Source organism: Periophthalmus magnuspinnatus, chromosome 6 (assembly GCF_009829125.3).
Source record: "Periophthalmus magnuspinnatus isolate fPerMag1 chromosome 6, fPerMag1.2.pri, whole genome shotgun sequence".
NCBI classification, from domain to species: domain Eukaryota; kingdom Metazoa; phylum Chordata; class Actinopteri; order Gobiiformes; family Gobiidae; genus Periophthalmus; species Periophthalmus magnuspinnatus.
In genome coordinates, this window is record NC_047131.1 from 10,402,416 (window position 1) to 10,415,201 (window position 12,786).

Genomic DNA, 12,786 nt, shown 5'->3' on the forward strand with positions numbered 1-12,786 from the left:
TTGGCCAATGTCCCGCCTCTGCGCTGTGATTGGCTCCACACGTCCAAAACAAAAGCGTGATTGGTGGAGAATAGAAGGCTGGAGGTTAAATACTAACTTTCTATTGGTTGAGAGAGCTGTCAGTCCAAACTACGCTAATTGTAAATATGGCAGCGGAGGAGGAGCAAATTGACGAGATTTAAACTTTTAAAAACTCAAAATGCATCAACTTTAGTGTAAGGCTTGTTTGAGATTAAGAGGGTGACCATTTATGAAATAGTATCTAGATTAAAACAAAGAAATAATACGCGGATATAGGTTAGAATTTCTCTTATAAAAGTGTAGATTCCAGACTAATTTACCAGTATGGCAGATTTGTAACAATACTACTCTATTTATTAACCTATTTGTTGGATAGTAAAGTGATTAACATACTCCAAATGTAATTAAATATTTCCTGCTTAGATATAATGAAGCATTTAAAAAACAAAAGAGAGCTGTAATGTCATGTCATGGCAAAATAGAAAAAAGTAGTCATAAGAAAGTAGAAGTCAAACTGAGTAAGAGAATAGGACCATTTATTTTGAAATGAAAGGGGAAGTGTCAAAAGTAAACAGTTGCCAAGTAATATAAGAAAGTAGATATTCATTTTGATTTACACTTAGACTACTTTATTTGCACTGGTGGAAGGTAACAATGTACAAGTAATAATACTGTACTTAAGGAAAAATTTTTAGGTATCTGCTTTACTTAAGTAGATTTTATAGTGGATACTTTTTACTTCACTACATTAGAGAGGAGGTATCTGTACTTTCTACTCCACTACATTTTTTAACTGGACTGAAAAGTAAAAAGTACTTTTCGTATGATTAGAGAGGATATTTTTACCATGTTTGTGGTCTTATCCTGACTAAAATTTTCAAGTTCAAGCTTTGGCTTTGAGTAAACAAAAATAAATACACAAAATTTATTAGAAAAATCAAGACATTGATTTGTGTTGTTACTGATGATGAAAATATGTGTCCTTTATCAAAATATGTGTGAAATACATTTACTTTTTACTCTTAAAGTACAGTTTTAAATTGGGAAATTGGGTACTACATTTTTACTTAAGTACATTTTTTCATGTGATAATTTTACTTGAGTAATGTTTTACCTCTGTATTTGTACTTTTACTTAAGTAAATTGAGTACTTCATCCACCACTATTTGTCATTTTTATGTCGCATAAAAACAGATACAGTGCAACACTAGATAACACTAGATACAGCTAATATACAGTAATATAGAGTCCAGTTCTTCAAATTTATAGAAATAGCCTAAAAATACTCAGCTAGAAGATGACTCACAATAGAAACAATTTATTCAAAAGTGTAAAGGTCCTGTATTACACAAAATAGACTCTTATGAGCTTTAGCCAAGTTATAATGTTGTATGGAGTTCAGAAACACAATGGAGCACTTCCTGTATTACCATGTGACATCACAAGGTGGAACAGAGTGTTTTCAGTTTGGGAGAAGAAGTCAGCCTAAATATGCAGGGTCTGTGTGTTAAACATGTGTGAATGAAACAAAACACAACTCCAGATATGTTTGTGATGAGGAAACAACATTAGAACAGATCAGAAAATAGTGTAATATGATCCTTTAACCTCCAGCATGTTTTCTCAGGATGGGACAAGATCTCGCAAAACAAATTTGCTGCGAGACTGTGCACATATGAGTAAAATGATCATGTGTGTTTTTTCCCTTGTGTTTAAATTTAGATTTGGGGCAACATGTTCTGTGAGTTTTACTCTTATAGTTCCATACAGCAGTGCGACAACAAAAATATAACATCAAAATAAAAAATTATGAGGCCAACATTGGTAACAGAATCCGGCAATTTATGTATTAGAGACTATGTTAAAATTTCATCTCATTCTTTGTGGACCCAATCTTGTACCTCGTATTGTCTTTGGGAAAAGCGTCTGGTCCCAACCCTGGTATTTTTGGTTTGATACTGTTCCAACACACACAGACAGGGGTGGTGCCAAGAGGTGTGTGTGTGTGTGTGTGTGGGGGGGGGGTACAAAAAATGTTCAAATGGCAAAAAAAAGCTTATATAGCTTTTATAAATCACTACAGGGGCTAACTACATGTAAAACAGTGAAGCAAACATGCTGGGGGTGTGCTCCATTGTTAAAGGGCTCTATATTTACATGTGAAGTAAGGTTGTCTGTGTCTGTGTAATCCCTCAGTCGTCCAGGTCTGATCCATAGCAAAAGCCAAACATAAAATCTGTCAACTGGACAAAAAGTTTTAGAGTGAAAATGTTTCGTTGCTCATGAAGACCTTAGCCTTCCCCCTTGTTGTTGAAATTCTCAGGGTCATATCTTTGTGCGTCAGTACTGAGAAGTCCATGTCCGAGGTCTGGTGTTGTCCTCATCAAGAATCTGTTCCTGACTCTACTCTGGCTCTGCGTGTTCCCTTGTGTTTAAGCCAATGAAAATTCCACTTCAATTTCTGCCTTAAAAGGTCAGACCAAACAGAACTAAACCAGGTCTAGACCATGAGAAAAGCAAGGACTATAGAGCAGATCTAAGCCAGTATCAAACCTGGACTGAACTAGGACTGAACCAGGTCTGAACCAAGACTAAACAAAGGCCTAAACCAAACCAAGACTAAATTTAAAGGAAGACAAATACAAGTTAAAAGACTATAAACATGTGACTAAATTAAGAACAAAAACAGATCAAAACCAGGACTGAACCAGGACTACACCAGATCAAAACCAGGTCTAAATCAGGTCTAAACCAGGTCTAAACTAAGACTAAAATGGTAGTAAAGACTATATAGGCTTATGAGAAAATTAAGAGCTAAAGCAGATCTAAAACAGGACTAAACTAGGACTGAACCATGACCCTAATTTAAAGCTTACAGTTCCTGAACAGGACAAACCCAAACTATATGTGTAAAAGGGCTAAACTGGGGACTTAACTAAGGACTAAACTTGGACTAGGACCGATAAAAAAACAGGACTAAATCCAAACTAAATCCTACCCACATCGTTACCTTCCTCCCCAATCAAGCCATCTCCAGCTGACTGTGATATGTGGGATCCGAATCTTTTGGATCGGTTCGTTTTAAAGAGCCGTTTGAAATACTGGCTGTTTTTATATTTTTTCATATGACAGAAGCCAAAGTGAGAACTCATTTTATCTACAAACTAATCTCAGACACAAACGACCGAGGCTCAGATGTGTTTAAACTGGTTCAAACTGAGAGTGTGAGTGAGTTTTTGTGCATACATCTCTCACTCGTGTGGCCTATTCTGCTTCTGTCCTGATTCTTGTGCTAGGTCAGGGTTAATCAGTGTAAAACTGCATACAAATAGAAAGAAAAAGATTTGGTTCTTGTAAAAACTTAGATCCGGTTCACACCTTTCACGTTAAGGAACTGTTCAAAAGAGTCGGCGCATTCACAAACGTCACATCACTCACTGTCATAACTGAGGCTGATGTTTGGTTGATAGTTCAATTCCCCTGCTGTCTCGGAGCAAAGCAGCGTGGTGTTATGAGATGTTTGTTTAAGCTGGGCCCTGATGGAGTAACGACTCAGACTTGTGCCAACTCAAATTGAACAAGTCTAATCCAGAACATTCTTCGGGGGTTAAGGCTCTTATAAAGTCTTACCTTTGTACGAGGATTTGGCTCTGACGGCTCCAACAAGGCACAAATGTGGACAAATATAGTGTTATATAACTTTACTTCTATGGGCTATTAAAGAGGGGGTATTTTACTACGATGGGGTATTAAAGAGGAGGTATTTTACTTCTGTGGGGTATTAAAGAGGGAGTGTTTTACTTCTATGGGGTATAGACTGTAGCACATAACAGAGCAGATCGCCATGTTTCCTTTTATTGTTTTTAAAATGTTATATTTGGTTGAAAACAACGTATTAACATGTTGTAACATGTTATAAGTTTCACTTTTGTTTCTGACGCTCTGAGTCCCCTCTCCCTTTGCTCTCTGTGCTAATTCACTCCCCCTTCAGAGCGCTATCACAACACAATCAGTGTTCATCCCACTAATGAAACTACTGCACATCACATCAGATTTGTCAAGTTGTTGTGTGCAGTTTTGTGTCATGTTTTTGTATATTTATGGAGAATTGTCGTGTGGGAGCATAGTGAAGTAGGCTTGTGGGTGGAGCCTTGTACAGGCTCGTACTACTAACCGAAAGAAGGGTTCGAATAGGGCCCGGGAGAGGTCACTAGATTACTCAAACACACATGAATGACATCTAAAACCTCTTCATGTTTTTGATGAGGGAACAGCGTTAGAACATGGGAGAAAGATACAAAAATCGATTTTTCAGATTACTCCTCTTTAATTATAACTTAAAACTCTTACATCTAATCGGTTGAATCTGTATAAATTTGACCTTGAGATAGGAGGATAAAAAAAGAAATAAAATAAGACATAACTAACATCAAAGATACACCAAACAATTTGTGCCATCATTTCATAACTGTTACAGATTTGTTGCTGACTGAGGCATGTGTACCCAATTAAATTGAATTTTTTTTGTATTTGAGCTAAATGTGCCCTGCCCCAGTACAGACATATTATGTAAGCAGCTCTTGAGGGCAAAATAAGTCTGCTGTGTGCTGTCTGTCCAAGAATCAGGAAGTGAATTATTAGCATGCTCGTTGTTAGTGTTTTTACTGTTAAAGCAAAACTCTGGTCTCTGAGTTGTGAAAAGTGCTTATAAACTCATTGTGGTGAGTAATTACGATGTAATTAAATGAGAAATAACTTTGGACCACTGCAAATTGTTTCAAACAAACTAGTTCTGTTTTTCATGTTTTAGGAACAGAGACTTTAAAGAGATAAAACATAAAAACAATAGACTTAAATCAAATAATGAACTTAAATAAAGAGTCTGTTGAATAAAAGAAATATTTATTTAAAGCTCATAAGTGAATGTTAAAGTCCTCACAGTGTTAAATATAGAGAATAAATAAGTCTTTTTGTACAGGGTGTAACTGTCCAGCAGAGGCGCTGTTTTGTCTGAGACTAAAATCTAAAATCTCTAAAATTCAATGAAGCAGACTGTCCCCATGACATTCTTTTGAACATTTCATCCACTTATTTAAAACTCTGTAGATAAGAACTAGATCAATCTTTTGTAAATATTTGGTCTTAAAGGTGAGACACGTCGATTCAAACCTAAAGACTTTTAACACAGGGGTAAAGTCAGGTCCTCTGCATCTGCCCCATCCTCCAAAGGGCTAAACCAGACTGGCCTGTCAAAGCCTAATCTTGTCTGGTTTCTGAAGCGAAGTGGAGTGGGTCTGGTCAGGACTTGGATGGGAGACAGTTGTGAACATGTGGTGTGTGAGAGTGCTGATGGTGCAGACTGTCAGCCTCACTTCTGTCAGTCTGTCCCAGGGCAGCTGTGGCTACAACAGAGCTTACCACCTGGTCATGTAAATCAGAGCTTTACTTTCAATACAAAAATAATCATTAAAAATGCTCTATGGGTCAGAAGCAATGGACCAGATCTGAGCCTGGAGCCTGGTCAGAAGGATCTGGAGGCTGTTTTAGGTTTGCTGAGAGAAACCAGAGGACACAGACACAGAGAGAACATGCAAACTCCTAATAAAGCCCCACATGATCCGGGAATCAAACCCGAGACCTGTTTACAAATCCTTATTTACAAACGTTTCACAGAATGTCTTTGCATCACTCCTCACTTCTGCACAAAACCTGCAGCTTCAGTTCATGTGACTCTTGATCTTCTCGTCTTCACTGCGTCGAGTCGGAGTCGCTGGAGTCCATGGTGCAAGTCTGCGTCCCTCTGTGCTGGACGGAGCAGTGCACATGTCCAGGGGTGTGCACATGACCTGCGGGAGCTTGCACGTGTCCCCCAGGAGCGTGGCAGTAGTACAGGTTCTGTGTGCTCCTCCTCAGGTTCTCGAGGCTCTGAAGGAAGGATCGTTTGGCTCGTTCTTCGTCCATGGCGTTGGCTCCCTCCTCCTCAACTTCTGCAATCTCGGCGAATGTTACGGGTTGAGTTTTAAAACGTGCTTCTCGAGGACGCCGCGCCCTGCTCTTTCCTCTAGGGGGCGCTTTGGGCACTGGCAGCTGCTGGGGGAACTCCTCCAGCATCAGGTGGGCTCCAGCAGCGGCCATGTTGGACAGGTGCAGGAGACAAAGAGGGTCTGGAAGAGAGAGAATAGAGAAAGAGGGGGAGCGAGAGAAAGGAGAGGAGAGAGAGAGAGACAGGAGGAGAGGAAGAGAGAGGAGAGAGAAAGAGAGAGAGCAGGGAGAGAGCGAGGGAGAGAGAGACAGGAGCAAAGAGAAGAGAGAGGAGAGCGAAAGAGAGAGAGGAGAGAGGAGATGAGAGGAGAAAGAGGGAGAGAAGAGAGGGTTAGGACTATGCAGAGTAATACGAGACATTACAGTAATATGTATCTCAGAGCTTCTCAAACTGTGGCGCATGTGTGAAGGTTACACAAGCTCCTTCAGGTGGTCTACATTTGATGCCATTTTTGTCCTCCTTTGGATTAGCCCTTATATAGAACCAATTTAGCCCTTGTTTAGCCCTGGAGTAGTCCTGTTTTAGACCTTTTTAGATATGGTGGTACTGGTGGACAGCCAAATATATTCTTAGATAGTACTTGGTGTGAAATGTTTGTAGAGGCCAAGGAATCTAAACCGGCAACTTAAGTAGAACCAACTCAGAGGGATTGAGGCCAGACCAGTTTGACCTTATTAAGCGTACAAATACATACAAATATTGATGTCAGCTTTATGTACTCTATCTCCCTATAGTTTCCCTACCAACTAGCAGAGATACTGAAGGACACTCAAAGACACTGAAAGATGGGTCAAATACAGGTTTAACTCAGAGACACTGAAGGATGGGTCAAAGATCAATCTTCTGTAGGACCACCACATTGGACAGTATTATAACACACTGCTTATTTCCTCATCACATTATTCTATACCATTTTAAATACTTTTCTTTATTTATATATATATTTATATTATATTTCTCTATTCTATTTTCCTTGAGATATGCTCTAAACCTCTGGCTGTTTGTTCTAGACTTCTGTTCGGCCTCATATCATTTGATTATGCCGCTGCAAAGTGCACTTAGCAACGGTGTCAAACAAACCTGTTGCTAATGTTAGCAAAAGCGACTTTGAGGAAAGAAGCTTTCTGATTTGTCTGTTTTTAATGTTCATATCTTAATTTACAGCCAAAATAGCAACATGAAAATACCAGGATCATGTAGGTTATTTCGAACATTTTAAGACCAAAAGGACGAGCCTGATAGCAGCAGTTACAGAGAGAAGGGCCACAGTTTTGTCATTAGAGAGTGAATTGGAGCCAGAGTCGTTTGAGTCGGAAGTGGGCCCACGCTCATTTCCTGTTTGGAATGTGACAGCTAGCAGGTTAGCTAAGTGTATACAGTCTATAGTCCACAGACAGCCTCCTGAGGTCCACAGATGAACAGGAGAACATCTCAAAGTGTAAATGTGGAACAAATTGTGCAATATGGTGGGACATGATGGGATGAACAGGAGAAATTGAATCTCATAAAGACTTTGTCTTTCAGAGAAAGGAAATTTTAGCACTGTTGTCATAGAAATTAACAATTCAATATAAAACATTATATCTTTTCTATGATTGAAAGTTCTCAAAATGGCGGCATTAAACAGGAAGCAGAAACTGTACTGCAAAGTTATTCTCTATTTGCAACCATCACAACAAAGGCAACACACTGGAATTGATACTTTGCAGCTGATGTCGTCAACATTCTCTGGGGCTGTGGTGCTGATTAATCTAATTTTTGTTTTAACACAGTCTGACCATAATGAGCTGACTTATCAGAACTACAGCAGGTGAGCTGATTTGTCCTGGACTGGGGACAGTAGGGTATATTAGATTTGATTTATAGGGAAATGTGTCCTTTGCATTTGACCCATCTTTCAGTCTGGGTTAAGCCTGTCTGGAGCTGTGGGACCCATCTCCAGATCTTGGTCAAGTCTTGGTCTGGGCCGTCACTGGAGGAGTTGACCTGTTGTGCATGTTTTGGGCTGAGGGGGAAAACAGAACATGCAAATTTCACACAGAAAGGAACGTGCATGGATTCAGGTATGTCTTTGACGAGGAAACAACATTATAACAATGTAGAAATTTTCTTATCTTTGTTCTAATGTTGTTTCCTCATCACAAACAGAGTTCACACATGTTTAACACACAGACCCTGCATATTTTCGGAGTTCTTCTCTCAAACAGAAAAACACTCCACTTTGTGATGTCATGTGGTAATACAGGAAGTGCTCCACTCCAATCATTTGGATAATTTCAGCCCTGCAACTGCCCATCTCTATTGAACTAAAGGTAAAAGGTGTGAACTTGAAAACTACAACTTCGTGACATCACAAGGTGGAACAGAGCATTTTGAGCTTTGGACATGTAGACAGAGTAATAATAAAGGTTTACTCAACATTTGTGAATGAAACAAAACAACTCCAGGTCTGTTTTTGAGGAGAACAGCATTATAACATGGCTAAAAGTTCACAAGAGTCACTTTTGTGTCATATAGTAGCTTTAATTCCCTCTCTTTAAATGCCCTCTTTGAGAACTGAATGCCCCTGTGTCTCTATGGAGACACTGCTCAGAGACACACAGAAGCTAGTGTCCAGAGTCTCGTCCCTCCTCCCACCCCACTCCCTCCCCCTCTCTCTCTCTCTCTGTCTCGCTCTCTCTCTCTGCGTCTCTCTCTCTCTCTGTCTCTTGCTTTCACTCTCCCTCTCCAGATGACGTCAGGCTGGTGCAGATGTGTAAACAGCTGGATGGCTTTTCCAGTGTCTCTGTGTAAACAAATGCTCATATCTTCTGATAAATGTGATGTTGTGTCTTTGGGCAATGCACATCCCCCTTCTTCAGAGTCTTTAACTGGACACATGTGGTGGTAGAGTTAATTGTATTGTATTGTGAGCTTTAAACCATGTTATAATGTTGTTACCTCATCAAAAACATACCTGGACATTAGAGCATTAGAGCAGTTCAGAGAATAGAATCATATGGGCCCTTTAAGGATTCATTTTTCTAAATCGCACAACCCTATAGTTCTCTTCTTTTTACAGTTTTTTATAATTAATCAAATATACTATAATAATCATGTCATTCATACCATTCATCATTCATATTTTTTCATCACTTCAAATAAATCCTTTAAAACAGGCTCATATTTGACCAAACTAAACCATACTGAGCCATATTACATCTCACCTCTCGTGGCGTCTTATTTACAGCAAAGCCTTCAGTCAAAACTCTGGGAAAAGTTCAAAGTTTATCCCAAAACGTCAGAATCCTCAGGCAGGCCCCAGCCAACAACAAGACAAAGTTTTAGGAAAAATACTTTCAATTACACTTTCTTCAAATCCCAAAGCCCAGAGATTATAAAGTTTGTTGTCTAAAAAAAAAAAAAAAGTGATCCTTTAGTATTGCGTGATGCTTAAGATGTTTAAGTCTGCAACCAGCTTTTAAAAGTCTCTGAATGGTTTCGTGGAGCAGTCAGATCTAGTCTTGAGTATCTTACATTGACGTTCTGTTCTAAGCTCCAACTTTCTTCTCTCCTCTCTCTCTCTCTTCTGTCTGCTCTTTTTATACGAGCAACCCCTCTTATGCCCCGCCCACTCCATAGCTCTCGTCCAATCAGACGGTGTCTCTGAGCACACTGACTCCAGATCTGATTTTACTGGAGGTGACGTTCGCAGAGGGTTTTTCTCATCATTAAGTTTATTTATGAACTCAAGCGAAAAACATGTTTTTAAAGGCACTCTACCTGATTGTTACCATTTTAAAAACATAAAGAACAGAACTAGTTAATTTTAAACAATTTGCAATGGTCCAAAGTTATTCCTCACTTACCATATGTATTCTGAGCATTCTAATTATTCACCATGATGAGTTTATAAGCACTTTTCACAACTCTCACAGACCAGAGTGGAGTTTTGCTGTCATAGTATCGTGCACGTCCTGATTCTCTGACAGTAAAATTCTTTATAATTAGATGCAGACAGGACACAGTGGACTTATTTTGACCTCAAGACCTGCTTCTACACTATATCTGTACTGGGACAGGACACGTTTGGCTCAGATCCATTGAGTAAATCGGATGTAGAAACTTTAATGATGTCACATAAAACTTTATAAATCACTAAACGTTACATAATGCATTCAGTCCTCAATGGTAAACTTCTATTGTAGCCACAGTTGCCCTGGGACAGACTGACAGAAGTGAGGCTGCCAATCTGCACCCTTGGCCCCTCCCACCACCAACACTCATACACCACATTCATACAGGAAATGGCAAGTGTCTTGCCTAAGGACTAGGGTTAGGACTGAAAATAGCTGGGGCCCACTGGTCTACTATAGATACTTCTGTTTTCCCACTCTCTCCCTGTCCCTGAACACACCACACTGACATTATAAAACAGTATAGTCAGTACATGTGTATGTTTTGTGTATGTATCTGTGTTTTCCTCCTCTCTCCCTGTCCCTGAACACACCACACTGACATTAAAACAGTATAAACAGTGTAATCAGTATATGTGTTGTGTTGTAAGTCTGTGTAAATAAAGGAGCCAAGTTCATGAGGTGTTCACGCTCCATAGACCCCACACGCCACACACTCCACAAAACCCACAAACCCCACAGATACCACACACTCCACAGGTCCCAAACCCTTCACAGACCCCATAGAACCCACAGACCTCACACACCTCACAAGCCCTACACTCTCCACAGACCCACACAATCCACAGACCACACACTCCACAGACCACACACTCCACAGACCCCACATACTCCACAGACCCTACACCAGGGGTGTCCAAACTCCAAACTTTTCTCATTAAGGGCCACACATAAAAACACAGACAAAGCTGAGGGACGATTGAGGGCCATAGACTGGTCACCAGACCCTACACACTCCACATAATCCACAGACCCCACAGACTCGACACATGCCACAGACCCAACTGACTCCTCACTTCACAGACTGGTCACCAGTAAAGTGAATACTTCAAATCTGTGTTATTATTACAAATGAGGCTGAACCACAAGACTACCCCACAGTCACTACACAGACCACAGACTCCACAGACACTCCACAGACACTACACAGACACTACACAGACCACAGACCTCACAGATGGGATCAAAATGATAATAAGAATGTATCAAACTGCAAATGTATATACACGACCAGTCACAGGTTTAGACATCAGACATTATAGATTCTCACTGAAGCATCAAAACTATGAAAGACACAAGTGGATTGTAGTAAACAAAAATAGAGATTTAAATATATATATATATATATATATATATATATATCCTTTACTTTGACCCTGTTTTGGTCTTTTGTCATTTCTTAATCCTGAGACTCAACTGTGAAGTGTAAACCATTTCAGGGACTATCATGAAGCTCACTGAGAGAAGGACAAGGGTTTGAGCTCGACAAAGCAAAGGGAAGAGACTCTGAGGATCTGAATATAAAATATAAAACATATTTAGTTGTGTTATTTCACTTTTTTCTTCACTACATAATTCTACACTCACCTGAAGGATTATTATGAACACCATACTAATACGGTGTTTGACCCCCTTTCACCTTCAGAACTGCCTTAATTCTACGTGGCATTGATTCAACAAGGTGCTGATTCATTCTTTAGAAATGTTGGTCCATATTGATAGGAGCATCTCGCAGTTGATGGAGATTTGTGGGATGCACATCCAGGGCACGAAGCTCCCGTTCCACCACATCCCAAAGATGCTCTATCGGGTTGAGATCTGGTGACTGTGGGGGCCATTGTAGTACAGTGAACTCATTGTCATGTTCAAGAAACCAATTTGAAATGATTCGAGCTTTATGACAAGGTGTGAGACTCAAGACGTTTAACAATGTCTTTATTCACACAAGTGATCACAGAAGTAAGAGTTCATATATCTGAGTTCATAGTCCAATAAATCATAGATCATAGTCCATAGACGCCGGGGAGCGTAGGTGCAGGTCCGTGAACGTGGAGAAACATAGGTGCACGACGAGACAGGGAGAACACAAGACCATACCAGGACAGAGGTGCAGGGACAGGGGAGATCCGGAGCTGGTTCTCGGGCGGATTCCTGGAGCAGAGCAAAAAGGTTCCAATAAGACAAGGGAATACAAAAGATCAAAAAGTGTTAAGCCATGAGCATATTCACGTGGAGCACGCGGACGTTCCAGCACCGAGTGACTGGTCCTGACCCCTCTTATCCACGGCAGGTGGTGTTGATTGCGGTGATGGGAAGCAGGTGCGCGCGGGAGGAGTCAGGACTCCGCCCAGCTCCGGAGACAGGCAGGTGAGGGAGGGGGAGACGAGAATGCAGGGAGAGCAAAAACAGGGATCATGACATTCTCATTCTATTTACGCCAAATTCTGACTCTACCATTTGAATGTCTCAACAGAAATCGAGACTCATCAGACCAGGCAACATCTTTCCAGTCTTCAACTGTCCAATTTTGGTGAGCTCGTGCAAATTGTAGCCTCTTTTTCCTATTTGTAGTGGAGATGAGTGGTACCTGGTGGGGTCTTCTGCTGTTGTAGCCCATCTGCCTCAAGGTTGTGCGTGTTGTGGCTTCACAAATGCTTTGCTGCATTCCTCAGTTGTAATGGTTATTTCAGTCAACATTTCTCTTCTATCAGCTTGAATCACTCAGCCCATTCTCCTCTGACCTCTAGCATCAAAAAGGCATTTTCG

At 40.4% G+C, this 12,786-nt stretch overlaps 1 protein-coding gene across 1 annotated transcript; it reads right to left on the bottom strand.

Annotated features, from left to right (window-relative positions):
* Positions 1-4,325: 4,325 nt before the first annotated feature.
* On the bottom strand, positions 4,326-9,620 carry c6h11orf96 (chromosome 6 C11orf96 homolog). The gene is made up of 2 exons (XM_033968740.2): positions 9,271-9,620; positions 4,326-6,185 (listed from the first exon to the last, which is right to left on the bottom strand). The coding sequence occupies exon 2, from the start codon at positions 6,154-6,156 to the stop codon at positions 5,770-5,772; it is 387 nt and encodes a 128-aa protein (XP_033824631.1). The 5' UTR covers positions 6,157-6,185; positions 9,271-9,620; the 3' UTR covers positions 4,326-5,769.
* Positions 9,621-12,786: the final 3,166 nt, after the last annotated feature.